The sequence below is a fragment of the Solanum verrucosum genome, unplaced genomic scaffold, assembly GCF_900185275.1.
Source record: "Solanum verrucosum unplaced genomic scaffold, falcon-dt-bn FXZP01000044.1, whole genome shotgun sequence".
Classification (NCBI taxonomy): Eukaryota; Viridiplantae; Streptophyta; class Magnoliopsida; order Solanales; family Solanaceae; genus Solanum; species Solanum verrucosum.
In genome coordinates, this window is record NW_026020189.1 from 523,186 (window position 1) to 540,835 (window position 17,650).

General features: G+C 34.3%; 1 protein-coding gene across 1 annotated transcript; it reads right to left on the minus strand.

Annotated features, from left to right (window-relative positions):
* Positions 1–14,622: 14,622 nt before the first annotated feature.
* On the minus strand, positions 14,623–15,923 carry LOC125829386 (uncharacterized). The gene is made up of 3 exons (XM_049508612.1): positions 15,428–15,923; positions 15,008–15,331; positions 14,623–14,657 (listed from the first exon to the last, which is right to left on the minus strand). The coding sequence occupies exons 1-3, from the start codon at positions 15,921–15,923 to the stop codon at positions 14,623–14,625; spliced, it is 855 nt and encodes a 284-aa protein (XP_049364569.1).
* Between the last annotated feature and the right edge of the window lie 1,727 nt (positions 15,924–17,650).

A 17,650-nucleotide genomic window follows, 5' to 3' on the forward strand; every position in this document is an offset into this window, starting at 1 on the left:
ATACAAAAATTGCCGCAAAAAAAATGTTCTAAATTTTTTTCTTATTTTTATCATTTTTTCCATTCACACTTCTTTCTTTTAGTTTTACACTAAACTGAAAGAAAAAACAAAGAAATAGGAATAAGAATCTCAAAAAAAAAGAAGTTAAAATAAGTTAAAAAATAATTCATGTGTGAAAAAGATCAAATATACATCTACATGATTTTTTTATAATTAAAAGCAAAAAAATAAATTTAAAATTAATGTTTTCACTTTCATCAAATGAAAAGGATATATATGAGCCATTTTTATAACGATAGAGGTATATGTGTGCTACTTTTATAACGAGAGGTATATTCACTCTAAATAATAAAATTGTGTTTGTGTGGGGGGAGGGAGGTTATATCATACCATTTTCCAAAAATTTATAAAGACAATAAATTAGTGAGCACAAGAGAAGACGTAGTTTAATTGAAATATATTTTCTTCTATTTTATGCCTTACTAATTAAAGTTGTAATGACATCTCTTTTAATATAATAAAATAGACCCTTTAAAAAAAAGGTAAATTGAGTGCTCGTTGGATTCGAACCAGCAGCATCAACCTTGAAAATAGGCACTCAGACTAGTGAACCATCCGTTCATTTTGGGCATGGGTTCATTTAACTAATATTTAATATAGTTTTAAGAATTATATAAATGATATATCGAATTTAGTCGGATGACCATGAGTTCTGATGATCCAAATGTTACACCTAAATTCGCTCCTGAATATATCAAACAACTCAATATAAAAATTATGAGACTATTTTGAAGAGGTTTGAGCTAGATGTCCATTGAAATTAACCATTGAGCTCAAATTTAAAATTCGACTTATCGCAAACGTGAATTGTTGCAGGTCAATAATACATCAAATGTATCGTAACTTCAAGAGAAGCTCATATTTAAAATTTGAAATTGTTTAGAGGAGAACTGAACTTGTAAAGAGCTTATATTTACATAATTAACAAACAAATCACGAGCTAGATTTGTAGCAAATATGAATCGTGTTAGTGGTATAATATATCAAATAACTTAATATCTAAAATATGAGACTATTTAGAAGAGGTTTCAGCTAGATGTCCATTGAAATTAGTCATTGAGCTCAAATTTAAAATTCAACTTATTGTAAACGTGAATTATTCTACGTGAATAATATATCAAATGTATCGTAACTTCAAGAGAAGCTCATATTTAGGATCCGTTTGGCTGCAAGTTTTATTTGAGAATATTTGAGAAAACTTGGGGAAAAATTGGCTGTAGGCGTTTGGCCAAATAACTTGGAAAAGTTTTTTGCCAAAAATTCCAAGTTCCCAAATACTAGAAAAAATTAGTTTTTTGAAACTTGGAAAATATTTGGGAACTTTAAAAAATTCAAATATTACCCCTAACTTTTATATTTTAAGGGTTCAATTGACAAATAGTCAAGTAGAAAGGTTCAGAATACAAACTCATATAAGTACAAGGGTCCATCAGACCATTTCGTCATTATGTTATAAGGTTATTTTAAACGGAACATATTCATTATAAATGGATAATACAAACTTATGGGTATTTTTAATAATTTTTAGAATTTATTGGTATAAATCATATTTTTGAAATAGTCAAATATTTTTGGGAAAACTTGGGCCAAACACATGGTGTTAACTTGGGGAAAACTTGGCCCAAGTATTATTTGGCAAAAATACTTGGAAACTTGGGGCCAAGCGCTAGCTTAGAACTGAACTAGTAGGGTTTAAAAAAAAATACAATCGGTGAGCAAAATGAACTGCTGCAATATAAAAATATTGTACACCAGCATATATATATATATATATATAGTTGTGGTGCATTTTTATATATAATTATATATTATTTATACAATATCAATATATTATATAACTATTTATATATACATGCGACTATTTTTATTGAAAAAACTTTAGAAGTTGCGTAAGTAGCCGAAAGAACAAGATGAACTTTCGCATATAGCCACTCAAAAATAGTTTAATTACGCTTCATAGCTATACTTTGCTCATTACGATTCATAGCTACATGTTAGGGAGTAGAGTGACGAGCGAGATTGGGAGAGGGAGGAGAGAGGCGAGCGAGAGAGGACAGAGAGTGAGAGAGAGGTGAATTGTATATATATATATCAGTTAGATAATTGTATATATATAACTGGTATACATATATATATATATATATATATATATATATATACTAGATTTAATATGTCTGTACTAAGCACGGGCCCGACGAATTGAAACTAATTATTTGTATTACAAAGTTGTAAGGAATGCAAATTTATATTTACAAAGAAACTATAAAAGTGCCTCAGATATGGAGGAATGTCCATAGCCCTTTCCTGTTTGTTGAAAGTTTAACTAAAATAAGAAACTAATTTGTTTACAACATTTGATTGATAAGAAAAAGCAAACAAACAATATAGATTGTTGACCGGATACAACTCTAGCTTTATTTCAACCGTTGCGTCTTATTCAAACTGCACAATATGAATAAATGCATTAATGATCACCTAATTAAGCTACCAAAAATTTGATAAACAGTTCAACACACAATCACTGGAAAACATATCTAGGTCAATTCACCACTTGTATTTCAAGAAAATAATTAATCAAATAACATGCTCAAAATATATCTCAAACTAAATTTATTAAAACTTGTCTATTGAAAAAATAAAACAAGGATAAAGACAACATTGTTAGTTCAGTACCTAGCCACTTGAAACTTTGTTTCGAATCATCACTAAATAATACGTATCATCAAAAAAGATTTACTATTCAAATTGATGGGTTTGAAATGTACAGTATCTTTTAAGCAACCATTATATAGGCATGAAGCTACCTGTTCACAAAATTTCAGTACCATGACAATTTGCAACATTATTCGTAGTCTTCATGGGTGAATCTTAGATCAGGTGTATTGTGCACTTTCAATTCAATTTCAGTATTATCCTTAAAATCTGAAAGGATCTAAGTACTTGCTCCTTAGGTTCATAAGATCAATAGCAGTGACAACATTCAAGTATATTAATGTAATCCAAGGTGAATGTCTAAAAATAAAAGAAAATAACAAGAAGAGAAAATTCGATACACATCTTACATCTAAGCTTCTAATGTAGAAACATTATAACAAAAAAAATTGAATTAGTGAGCAGATGAAGATTCAGATAGCGACAAGATGATCATAATCAAAGTAGAAAATATAATGTGAATAGATTATGGAAATGTCACCTTGCTATTGTTATTGTTAAAGAATTTAACAACAGGATAGTCGTTAGGGTCCTCTTTAAATATATATAACTACAAAAAAAACCAATTGTTCCTTTAACTAATTTTGCCAAGGTATCTACAACAAAATCCTGAAAGCATGTAAGATTATTGATTAAAACTTTACCTGATACCTCAAAAAAGTAATAGAAGAACCATACAAATATCTAATACCAGAAAATCTACACAAAGTTCATCAAAAAGCTTGAATAACTAAATAAAACGGCAAGAAGGTGATGAATTTGGCCACGAGGAAGGAGCTGTGAAGTTCCCAAATTTAAAGTTGTGCAATAAGAGGAAGAACTTTCAAATGATGCGTAGGTAAAATGTCTCAAGGAAAAAATAAATAAAAAAACAAAAATCTAAAAGATAAACCTCAAAATACAATAAGCATGAAAGTTTAGACACTGCAAACTGTAGATTAGCTTGACCAATCACAATATGGCACTTTAGATTAAATCTATTTTGTTGAAACCACAAGAATAGATATTAAGCCTACTTTATTCAATGCATTTTTATTTTCTAATATCTCTGTGTTCTTGACGATTTATAGTTTTCTTTATAGAAAAGAAAAATATCGACTTAATTGATGTCATATAGCTGACCTCTGAAAAAACCATCATAATTTATCGCAATAACATGTAGTAGTGTAACATAAAGCAATACTGGCGGATCAATTAAAATGAGGACTCTAGATTAGCCAAGTCCCGTAAAGGAGGTACATCCAATCGAGTTAAAGATTATGCATCATTGCATTATGCAGCTAATCCGTTAGGAAATGCTGATACTTTAGGCAGCTTTTTCAATAATTTTTCACTGATAAGTTTCCTTCCTAATTTTGTAATATCAAAATGCAAGATATGTATTTCAGTAAGTTTAGCTACAGTACCAGAAATGAAGATGAATAATAATCATAAAATTTATTCAATAGAGATAAACCTACTGAGTTACCATTGATCTCGTGCAACCTTAAATTGCATGAAAATTCTCTTTAAAAAAAACAAACACAACTATAAAATCTAAGAAAAAGAACAAAATATAAAAAAAAATTGAATAAAAAAAATGATACTTTCTTTGGATTTTTGGGTAATTTACAATCTTTAGCGAAATGTCCTAGTTTTCCACAATTATAACATGTACATTCTGTTAGTTTTTTCTTTGGTCTAAAAGGTCTTTTTGCTTTAGTATTTTTTATATAATATCTTCTTCTTGGTCTTTTATTCCTTTGCTAGGGTTCAAAAAATTGTTCGGTCGATTCTTAGAACTATCAGACATGGTTTTTCTCCTGGACAGATACAAATTATCATTTGACATAAAAAGTGCTAAGCCAAATTTGTGACTCAAGAGGTGGCCCAGTGGTTTGGGCTTGGGACTTTCATGTTGAAGGTCTGAAGTTTGAAACCCCTTTCTTGCGAAAGCAAGGAGTTTGCCTTCTGGGTCGAGCTCGTCGCACCAGGCTTGCCTAGTGCGGGTTACCTCTCCTATGTGGTTTGCGAGCTATTGCATAGGAGCGGGGGTTTTACCCTATGCACACCAAAAGGGTAGCGGCTGCGGGTTTCCCTTGTCATAAAAAAAAAAATTGTGACTCAAGAGTAAAGAGAAAATGCATAATACATTTTTTGAGGATCTATGAACCTCATCACTGTTTGTTCTTTTAAGTTCAAATTGTGTATCAGATGTTTTATATTTATAAGAGCTCACTTGTAGATGCTCCAAGTGCATAGTTTCCAAAAAAACTAAAGAAGTCTAATAAGTAGAGAATGAAAGAATAGAACATTTTATTTGGTGGTGACACAAAGGAGAAGCATGTTCTAAGCACAGATCCGACATACTAAATGTAACATCTCGAGGAGGACTAAGAACATTCCAACTCTAATCTTAAAACAAAAATGTAAGTCATATAAATAAAATAGCTTATCCAATGATCAACAATATATGTTAACTATCTTATCCATCCTAAAATACATTTGTGGACATCTAGCATATAATCTCATCAAAAGTCACTCTCTTACAACAGGTATTCCTAAAACTTTAAATGTAAAATATACATGGACCTTTTGATGTTTCAACTCAACAGCTTCCAACAACTTCAAATATTAGGTAGAAATAGTGTTTCTCTCACATTCACAACATAATGAGCATTAGAACTTGTACCATGACATAGCCAAAGTAGGGAATTACTTGCATGTATAAGGAAAAATAGAAATATAAGATGCAGCATAGTTGGTTTAGACATCTAGGATATTTAGTAGTAGTAAATTCATTCAATAACAACTTTCAAGCAGTGATCTACTCCATTTACCATTCTAATTATAAAATTTAGGGACATAGCGTTAAAGGGTATACATTTAAAAAAATCAAAAGTTCAGTAACATTAACTCCTTGAGTTTCTACCACTATCTGCCTGTACATGACATATATAAGCTTAGCTTTTAAAATCTTGGCTACATATTCAAAAAAAAGTAGGAATACTATCGGTTACTAGTTTGACTTAAATAAAAAATGTGTTCAACTAAACTCATAAAAAGTTATTGAAAAGGATGTTACTTTGGAATGCATCGTCGAGAGGCTTCTACCAACCGTATTTGCAATATGGCTGATTGTAGCTCTTCGAAAGATGCTCAACTGATCATTTTGTAGGAGAAGCATTAGAAAAATTGTTATGCATGTATAGATATTGTTGCTCGTAGATAATGGTATTACTATATCGCCTGAAGAATGGTGCTTCCCTATTGAAAATTTTCAGGAAAAAAGAGAAATATATCTGAGAATTTTTCAGATATTAGGTGACATGCTATAAGTTCTTCTGACAACTAAATGTACTCGAGATTTTCTTAGTGATTTTGTTCTGCTTGTCGAGCCTAATATCAAGAAATATGAATCATGAAAACTATAAATTTTTACACATGTAAAAAAACATATAAGACTAACTAACAATATGATTAAAACGTGGCAGTGAAATGTGTTAAATGAAAAAAAAGAAGCAAAAACTTAGTCTAAATCGTTAATTCAGAGTCTTATAATATTTGTTTTTCTTGCTGGTATAAAAACAAGCAGTGACTTTATCAAAACTTGCATACATAACATATGAAAGTCAGTAAGCAACTTTTAGTTATATATATATATATATATATATATATATATATATATATATATATATATAAGTTGAGGTTTTAAAATTTCCATCATTCATCCCTGATCTAAGTTGCGGACTCTTCACTTTCGATGCCGCACCCGTGTCGAATTCTTCAAAAATACACTACTTTTGGCGAATCCGACACACACCTCTTGACATTTTTAAAGAGTCCGAGCAACATAGTCCTTGATTATGAGACATGACAAGCATAAATACCCATGGATCTTAAAATCATTTATACAACCATAAGAAAGTAAAAGAGAGAGAGATAAAAAGTTAGGATAAGAAATTGTACCAATATCTTAATGCATGAATTATGAATGTTCAACATAGGCAAACTAATCACCTTTGCATTCTTAGAAAATCACTATCAAACTGTTATCAAGTGTATTTATCTGTTATCAAGTGTATTTATCTGATATAAAAACCCTCAAATTTATTCATATAGCTAAATAAGTGTATCTAAGAAAGTAAATTAGTATCAACTAAATCGAGAAGTTGTCTGTCGGTAGTCATTTCGAGACTCTAATGTTTGAACCTCTAAAAACGAAATTGGAAGCTGAAATTGGAACATTGTCCTAACAGCATGATCTTGTGGACTCTCTCGTCAAATATTTTTTATGACTGAGAAACTACCGAGATAATGGATTTATCACAATGTTGTTATTCACTTAAATACAAAATTTGATATAACACCCAAACTTCAAACATGTGATGTACACCTAGCACATTTTCGCGTTCCACATAGCACAACATTTACTGTTGAACCAAACCCCTAGAACATGGGATTCTCTTGGCATTCACCAGTCATTTTTTAAAAAAATAAACTGATTGTTGTTTCATTATAGGTACTATTTTTATAGATCAACTAATTTGGTGAAGAACAAACAATCCCTTGGTCCCAAATAACAAGGCAACTTTTACCCTCATAGATTAAGAAAAATACTGCAAATATTAGATAGTAATTTATTCGATTAGGTCATATGGTAAGACTTTCTCCTACATGTCAATTGTGTTTGAAAACATAAGGTACAATAGATGACATTCTTATTCCATACAACTTAAGCTATCCATCTATAATTGTGGCGGACAGTTATTCTTTAGGAAAAAAACTATGCCACATCTTATAACTATATATGTTTTTCTATTCAATACTTTAGTGCTTACTTCCTTTAATCTTATTCTTATTGCTTCCCAAGAGTCAAAACAATGGATAATAGAATAATTGGAAATAGCTTATGACATATTTCTCAAATATGACTTCATCTCTGACATATTTAAACAATTGTTTAAAGCCTAAATAGCCTAAACTGTAAATACTAAATACACCTCTGTGAACTTCTAAAATATCTTATAGTCATAGCCACTGGCCCTGTTGGTCCTATACATATGATTTTTCATTAATGAAATTGCAATATCTAAATAGAGGTGGGGCTGGAGTCACCCTCTAAAACCTAGTGATAAATGCGATAGCTTCTTGTCACGACCCGAGAGCATCCCCAAGTCGTAACATGCGTATTCGACCTATCAGAGGTCTCATACAAGCCCTTAGCATTCATCACATTAGATATGTAAAATAGTGCGGAATTAAAAACTCTTTAAATAAAATCCCATAAGACTCAAATGTCACTTTTAAAAACATCATTCAAAAGTACACAAGCGGAATACTAAGTCTCTTAGCCATCTTAGACATAAACGTGAAAACATACCAGGGACACGGCCCTTTACAATCAAAAGAAGTCTATTAAGTCTATTACAAGAACCTTATCATAAAACTAGAATAGAAAAGTCTTGTCCTCGACATATGAGGACATACCACAAGTTCTTGGAAGAACTTCAAGTTCCAAGCTTACTATAGAACCCGCTCACTTTCCGGAACCTACACTTGTAGAAAATAGAGAAATATGGAATTAGCACAATTAAGTACTAAGTATGATGACCATGCAAGAAAATATGCATAACGGACACTTACAAGAAATGCATGCTTTCATATCATTTTGATAAAACCTTCACTTCACAAGTATAAGAGACATAATACAAGTCAATGTTCACATATAAAACCATAGCCAACCATATACATACTCAACATATATTCATATACAACCCATGCTTAACTTTAAAGGAGCACATGCCATTTCATTACCATAGGACCTCTACCTAATATAACCTTAAGACACACTTGAGTAAGACAAGAAGTGACCGCCCATACAATCTCTTCAAGCACACTTAAGAGTTCCTCAAGATTACCTTAGATAAGGACATTTCCTTTACAACATAACCTCAATAGGCCAACATTCTTTAAGAAACCATTTAGGAGACATTCAAGCATATAAGGGGACTTTCATATAATAGTCGTTAGACTTAGGGAACTCACTTTAGTATCTTCAAAGCCTACTCGTGCCATGTGTAGATAGCATCTCATACTACTACCTACACGTTGTAGAACCTATCCAATAACTAGAGTGCACATCCCACATGATGGGAATAGGCATAACCGACATAGACCATACTAGCTAGGCATGGAATCCGGAGTCTATCCTACTCCGTGGAGGTTGTTCTACTTGCCAAAGGTAGAACTAGTAAGCAACCCATGTAGGCACATGGTTTAGGGGATGTCTAAGGAAGTTCATTGTGCCCTAGTCTCATACTCAAGTAGGGCCACCATCCTAACCACATCCACTCGATGCTAGCCTTGTTTCCCATAGAGTATTTTCATTCACATATGTACTAGAGAGGGTTCCTTTTCTAGTTCAACCAACTCATAGTATCTCTTCCCAAGAAAGGCCTCATTTCTTAGTTATGGCCAATCAAGGTTCATAAGGATAGCTCATTTGACTTTCTTAGATAAGGATTTTCATGCCGTTCCGGCTCCATCCATCTCTAAGTCTATCATTTCACTCGAGAAGGGAACTTCGCCCTAAGGCCCATCCTTCAAGGTTATACATTTACTTAGGAAAGCTAGACTTATGAAAAGGCACCATTTCTTAGTTCTGCCGATTCAAGTCTTGGCCTAGAATTCCTCTTTTAGCGTTTATAGAAAGGGCACCATTTCTTAGTTCTAGCCCACTTCACACATTCATGCATTCAAGACTTTAAGTAACAAGGAGGGACACTTTAGTCTACCAACCAAGTCACAACATTTTCATCTAAGGATACTTCATAATCCAACATCATTTCATATATACTTCATGAGAAAAATCATACTTTAAATCACAATGCTATCCACTTTACATAGGATCATCACAAGATCACATAAACTCATTCACATCATACCTTCACATATAGCTTCACATAAAACTCATTCACATCATACCTTCACACATAAAGCTTCACATAAAACTTTACATATAGCTTCATATAGGACTTTACATATAGCCTCATTTATGTATATAATATACAATACAATAACACTTTGTACAAGATCACCTTATAACCATAAGAATACCTTCACATAGTACAATAACATTTCATAATTAAACACCTCCACCATAAGTGGATCAAACTAAGCAAGAACAATTTTATCCATAATAAGAGATTAAGCCAACTTACCATCCTCCAAAGCCATAATCAACAACACTCAAGTCCCAACCATTTTACTTACCACAAGAGAATTCATCATAACTTGCCCATAAGGCCACAACTTTCAATTTATCCATACATCATCAATTCATCATAGATAGATGTATAAAATCATAAGAGTCACTAATACAATCCAATCCAAACACAATCTCCTAAACTTTGAATCATAAGCAAAAGACCCACTTCATAAGCAAATTTAGGAATTTAGGGAAAACATGGGTTCTTCAAGGAATTCCATATGAAATCATCTTAAAAACATTAATCAAACATTAATTCATCAATATAATGGCTTAGAAAACGTTTTGCCAATGAACCCATGCTTAGATTAGAATTTGAGATTTTGTTCTTTGAAACACTTTTGATTGGACTCCTTGAAAGAAAGATTGATCAAGGATCAAGGGTCACCATACCTCTAAGTTGAAACCCACGAAAAATTGAAGAAGAAAGCACTCAAAACCTTCAACCCTAGCTCCAACTTCACCTTGGCCTTCAATGGTGTTCCAAAGAGAACCCTTCCTTACTCTTTTAAAATGGAACAAAATGATCCACAATCAGCCTAACACAATAATATAACCTCAAAAGAAAAGATTTGTGAAAAGACCAAAATGCCCTTAAATTTCCGGACGGACTCCTTGCCAACTGCCCAACTTTCAAAGGGCATAACTCACTCATACGAACTCGGAATCGAGAAAACTCGGTGGCGTTGGAAAGATCGTTCCAAGGGCTTTCCAAACATAACTGGAACTACTCCTGGATCATCCTGAGCTAGGAGTTATGACTGCTCAAAGTTGGCTAAAAACTCACTGATTTCCACACTTGGCAGAATTTCCAGATTTTGAACTTAGCCAATTTCCGGATTCTGAACTGTTTTTTTTTTCTTCCAAAAGTGACTACTTCCAATTTATGCTTAAACTTTAAAAATTCATACGTTAGGCTCTAGTTTCACCTATCTATTTTTAGGGTCGCTACACTTCTGTGGAAGTTCATATGAGCAACTCAAATCCAAAAGTGGAATAAAACTTCCTATCCTCAAAGTTTCACAAGCATATAATTCTAAGTCACCATCATCTTTTCATCGAAAAAAAATTATTTCATCAAAAGTCACCATCTAAATGAAAATTTGAATATATAACATATAAATATCTGAGAAAATCAACACATTGTGATGCCAAACAATCAAATTCCTCTATTGATGAACATCAAGTTCATATGATAAAGGAAGAAGAAAGTTCTGGAAGAGCTAAATGGAAAAGAAACTGTTTCATTGAATGAAAAATTAAGTGGTGATTGTTACATGTGACTCTGTATATATAGATACACGAATTGTAAGCTAGCTAACCAACTTATACAAAATTTGACTTTCTGTAACCAACTCTAACTAACTAACTCTGTGAAGCAGTAACAATGCTAACTAACTCTGTGAAGCAGTAACAATGCTAACTAACTCTGTGAACTTTAACTAACTAACTTATATTTCATCACCCCCCCGCAAGTTGGAAGTAAGTGAGTTTACAGACAACTTGGTTAATAGTGTAGTATGTTTAACTCCAGTTAAAGCCTTTGTAAAAATGTCTGCCAACTGTGAATCAGTGGAGATGTGGTGAAGTGTGATCAGGCCTTGTTGAAGTTTGTCCCTAACAAAATGGCAATCGATCTCTATATGTTTTGTCCTTTCATGAAAAACTGGATTCTTGGCAATGTGTACTGCAGCTTGACAATCACAGAAAACCTGTATTGGCAAGGAGCAATGCACACACAATTCATTCAGTAACCTTTCAAACCATACTAGCTCTCCTACGACCCGTCTCACAGCTCTGTATTCTGCTTCTGCAGAGGATAAAGAAACTGTGGCTTGTTTCTTAGACTTCCAACTGATAGGACTATCACCCATAAGCACTAGATAACCACTAACTGACTTCCTTAAATCAGGACAAGCAGCCCAGTCTGAGTCACAATAGGCACTAACAGTAAGGTCAGGTTTGTTTGAAATGAAGATTCCCATTGTAGGATCTTGTCTCAAATATCGAAGAGCATGATAACCTGCTTTCAAGTGTGGTTCTCTGGGTGTTTGCATAAATTGGCTGAGATGCTGCACACTATAGGCTATATCCATCCTAGTATTTGTAAGAAAGTTAAGTTTTCCTATCAACTTCCTGTAATAGGTAGGATCAGACAATGGCTTCCCATCTGTGGCTTTCAACTTTTCAGTACAATCAAGGGGTGAGGCTGCAACTTTACAGTCGAAAGAATCAAACTCCTTCAAGAGGTCAGTGGTAAACTTCCTTTGTGAAATGAGAACTCCATCAGGCCTGTACAATATTTCTAACCCCAAATAATAGTGTAGTCTACCTAGATCCTTTATTTTGAACTGATCATGCAAAAAGGATTTCAAAGAATTGATTTCTTCCAAATCAGTTCCAGTCAAGATCACATCATTTACATATATGGCAACAAACACCAAAGAAGCTCCCTTTCTCTTATAAAATAGTGAATAGTCATTATCTGAATGTATGTATCCTTTTGAACAAAGACTGCTGGCCAATTTTTCATACCATTGTCTACTAGCTTGTTTCAAACCATACAATGATTTCTTCAGTCTGCACACCATATATGGACTGTCCACTGCAAGGCCTTGTGTCAATGTCATATATACTTCCTCATTCAAGTCACCATGAAGAAAAGCATTATTAACATCCAATTGATACAGATTCCATCCCCTCTTGACAACCAAGGTGATAAGGGTCCTAACAGTGGTCATCTTAACCACAGGAGAAAAAGTCTCATTATAGTCTATACCAGCTTGTTGAGTATACCCCTTAACTACTAGCCTAGCTTTGAACCTCTCCACACTACCATCTGCCTTGTGTTTGATTTTGTATACCCATTTACAGCCAATAGCATTCTTCCCTTTGGGTAGGAGGACCAGTTCCCAAGTATTATTTGCATACAATGCTTCAAATTCTTGTGTCATTGCCTTCTGCCATGCAGGATACAAGATTGCTTCTTCATAGGAAGAAGGTTCACAGTCATGTGATATGTTTTCAATCAACTGCTGACTATCAGAACATAAAGAGGTGAAACAAACACTATCATGGTTGGACACAAAAGAAGTGAGGGAGTGATGTGGGCTGGAGGTACTTGTAGTGGAATGTAGGTTAGGTAGAGTGTAATTATATTCTTTTAAGTAGGTGGTAGTATGAAGTGGTCTAGTTGTTCTTCTAAGGGTAGGTACAACATCACAAGATGGAACAGGTGCATACATGGATTGTGTGGTGGTTAATGGTGAATGGGTATTTTGTCCTGCAGGTGAGGTTTTGTTTTCAGCAATATCATTGATTACTTGATTAGTGGGGACTTCATGGGATGTGTTAAAGTCTAGTAATTCATCATTAGAAAGCATGCTTGTTGAATATGGAGTGTAAGTAGAAGTGTTGGAGTGATGGATTAAAAGCTTTAAAACAGAAGGAAAACTAGAACCATCAGGAGCAAGTACAAAAGGAAACACAGACTCATGGAAAATAACATCTCTAGATACATGGAATTTTTTGGTAGCTAAATCTAAGACCTTGTAACCTTTTGTATTGAAAGGATAACCAACAAAAATATGTGGTGTTGCCCTTGGTTCAAACTTGTCCTTGTGAGCTTTTAAAGTAGTGGGAAAACATAGACATCCAAAACTTCTAAGATGAGAGTATGTAGGTGGTGTATGGTACAGTAGTTCATAGGGAGTTTTATTTTGTAAAGGTTTAGAAGGCAATCTGTTAATAAGGTATGTGGTTGTTAATACACACTCTCCCCAGTACCTCATGGGCAATTTAGACTGAAATAAGAGGACTCTTGCTGTCTCAATGAGGTATTTGTTTTTTCTTTCAACTATGCCATTTTGTTGAGGTGTATATGGACAAGATTTCTGGTGTATTATTCCCTTTTCTTGGAAAAAATGATTGGCCTCAGTAGAGGTGAATTCCAGACCATTATCAGACCTGATGGTCTTCAATTTGGTCTGGAATTGATTTTCACAAGACATATGAAAGCCTTGATTGTTTGTAGAGCATTACTTTTACACCTCAGGAGTTGTGTCCAAGTTGATCAAGTGAAATCATCTACCATGGTTAAGAAATAGTGATAACCATCATGAGTAGGAATGTGATATGGTCCCCATAGGTCAACGTGAAGTAACTCAAAAACTTTACTAGTGATAGTTGTGCTGTCTGGGAATGGCATTCTAGGTTGTCTAGCCATGGGGCATATTGCACAAGTGAAAGGTTGTTTGGTAGAGAAAGGAACAGGTATAGTTGGAATTCTTTTCATTTTTACAAAAGGTACATGACCTAGTCTAGCATGCCATATGAGTTCATCTGTATGAGAGTTATCAGACTTAGCAATAAAAGAAGAACAATCAGTAAGATGACATGAAGAAGAACCAGGTTTGGGACAATCATCTTTATTATCAATAGGACAATGTCTTACAGTAGATGATGTTGAAAACTCATTACATTTTACTAAAGACGGAACAAAAGTACAATGACTGGAAATGACATGAGGTCCTTTGCTCTTAGTAGAAGATGAACAACAGTTGTAGCACTTTGAACACAGGAAATATAGGCCATTCTTGGCTCTACCAAGTTCCAGAGGGCTCTTCAGAGAAGGGCCCTGCAATAAACAAGAAAAATTGTTAAAGCTTACCACACCTTTGAGTTGAAATGCTAGACAATGAACTGATATTAGATTAAACTTGAAACTAGGAACAAAAAGCACTTTCTGTAGAGTTAAAACTGGACTTAAACAGACATCACCAATCTCAGTCACTTTAACTTTGTAACCATTAGGTAGACTGATAAGGAAAGGATATGGTAATGGTCTAATGTTTGTGAGAGTGTTTTTATTGTAGGTCATGTGATGTGATGCTCCCGAGTCTATGATCCAAGAGTTAGCAGTTAATTGTATACATCTACAAGAAAGATCACATATCTCAGTAATGGAAGAGTAACAAGCAAGTATACCTGCCAGATTCACAGCTCCACTTAGCATGTTGTCTGAGTTAGGAGCTCCATGTCCAACCTGCAGGGATCCCAAAAGATTGAGCAGTTGTTCATACTGATCTTTGGACAAGTTCAAAGGCATTTGTTTCCTCAACTCAGGGTCTTCTTCACAGTGGTTCCTATCATTCTCAGAGGTGCACATATTTGCTGCAAAACCAACACTCTTCCCCTTGGAAAACTTCGAGTTGGATGGATATCCATGAAGTTTGTAGCATCTTTCTCTTGTGTGACCTGTGCTCTTGCAGAAATCACAAAACAAGGAACTCCTGCTGGTGCTAGAATTACCTCTAAACACATTTGTGTTATTCAAATTCCCAGAGACTCATGTGCTCCCTTTAGAGGAATTGTAGTTTGTTATGGGGCCTCCCTTAGATCCTGTACTATTGGCAAGAGCATTCAGTGAAGTTGAGTCCAAAGCTGTGTGGTTGTGAGGTCTTACTTCCCTCTGTTTTTCCTCTTGAGACAAAATGGCAAAAACTTGTGCCATACTAGGCAGGGTACTCATCATGAGAATATTTCCCCTGATGACAGTGTACATTTCATTCAGTCCCATCAAGAATTGTATGAGTCTTCTATCTTGTTCAGCTTTGACCAACCTTATCTTACCACCACAAGTGCAAACACAACTACATTGAGAGCTTACATCGACCGTGCTCATCTTTTCCCAAAATTTCTTCATCTTTGTGTAGTATCCAGTAACATCCAAGGTGCCTTGGACAAGATCATTTATCTCCTTTTGAAGCTGGTACAGCTTACAACCATTAGTCTGATCATACCTTTCTTCCAATTCAGCCCATAATTCCTGTGCATTGTTAACGTACTGCAGACTATCCCTTAGATCTGGTGATAAGGAATTCAAAATCCAAGAGGTTACCATATCATCACACCTCTCTCACTGCTAAAAGCTAGGATCATCTGGATTTGGTTTTACAACTTTCCCATTGATAAAACCTGTCTTGCTCTTAACTGACAAGGCCCTAAGAACAGCTCTCCTCCAGGATCTATAACCAGTACCATCGAAAACTCCAGGTAATAGAGATGAACCTGCATTCTCGGAAGGGTGTAGATAGAAAGGACTAGGAATCTCAATCCTAACTGTGGATGTAAAACCACTTGGAATTGGATCAACTTGTTGATCAACCATATCGAAAAGAGATCGAGCAACAAATTCAATTTGAGGAACAATAACTGAAACTCAAAATTGAAACAGCAAAAGAAACTCGAAGAAAAAAAACTTTGAGAATTGAAGCTCACAGACTGTTGTAGATGCGGAAAGGAAATAGGATCTATGCCCTGTGCTCTGATACCATGAGAAAATCAACATATTGTGATGCCAAACAATCAAATTCCTCCATTGATGAACATCAAGTTCATATGAGAAAGGAAGAAGAAAGTTCTGGAAGAGCTAAATGGAAAAGAAATTGTTTCATTGAATGAAAAATTAAGTGGTGATTGTTACATGTGAATCTGTATATATAGATACACGAATTGTAAGCTAGCTAACCAACTTATACAAAATCTGACTTTTTGTAACCAACTCTAACTAACTAACTCTGTGAAGCAGTAACAATGCTAACTAACTCTGTGAACTTTAACTAACTAACTTATATTTCATTAATATCATAAGAAGAACAAAGAAAAAAAATACCAAAAAGGAACAATGAAAGAAAAGTAACTTGCTACTGCTTTCCAGAAAATATGACAGTATATACCTGGATTTAATCATATATACCTTCAGGTTCACAATCATAAAGATTACAAGCTCTAAGTGTTTGTTGAAACGTCAACACCTACAAAGAGATCAAAAAGCAACTGTTAAGAAAGCTGAAAATAGTAAAAGAACTGTATCGAATGCATACGCTTCTCTGCTAAAATATTATTGAAAGTGAATAAGGAGAATTGAAGGCTATTCTTTTTTTTTATAAAATCGGGGTAGGAAGGGATTAAATTACAATGTGGGTGGAGAATTGAACCTTGGATGGGAGTTACTGAGATTCCCCAAACTAAAGGCTATTCTTTTTAAGCAACAACCAATGTTTCTGATTTGAAAAAGAGAGGAAGTTTTTAGGTCATCTTCCTCAAATCTCGAACTGTATAGTTAATTTAGCTCGTAACCCAAGCTTTAGGAGAAGTCGGGAAGAAGATATATGATGAAGAGATGCAAGGAAGTTTTTTCATTGTTCTTTTTTGGCTCTTAGATCTCTCTCCTAAGCAAATAGCAATTGTTAATCATAATCTGGAAGTATTGGAGAGAGATCTGGAACGATCTGGAAGGGAAAGGAAAAGGAACGTACTTTGTTAAAATATCAATTATGTGTAATTACAATTTTACCCTTGCATAATAACATAATTACTAATTTGTCCTTGGTCGTCCTAGGCTTCACTCTTCTATATAATAGAATCTATTTGTATATCTAGCGAGATTGGGAGAGGGAGGAGAGATGCGAGCGAGATTGGGAGAGGGAGGAGAGAGGCGAGCGAGATTGGGAGAGGGAGAGAGAGGGGAACTATATCTTGAGAGATTGGGAGAGGGAGGAGAGAGGCGAGCGAGATTGGGAGAGGGAGGAGAGAGGGGAACGAGATTGGGAGAGAGAGGAGAGAGGC

What these genes read in the sequence shown, in the direction of transcription:
- LOC125829386 (XM_049508612.1), bottom strand. Translation starts at nt 15,923, where the DNA reads ATGGTAACCTCTTGGATTTTGAATTCCTTATCACCAGATCTAAGGGAT. An exon ending in ACTGAATGCTCTTGCCAATA is followed by an intron (nt 15,332 to 15,427) that starts GTACAGGATCTA and finishes ATGTGTTTAGAG; the next exon opens with GTAATTCTAGCACCAGCAGG. An exon ending in TGGAGCTGTGAATCTGGCAG is followed by an intron (nt 14,658 to 15,007) that starts GTATACTTGCTT and finishes TGTTTATTGCAG; the next exon opens with GGCCCTTCTCTGAAGAGCCC.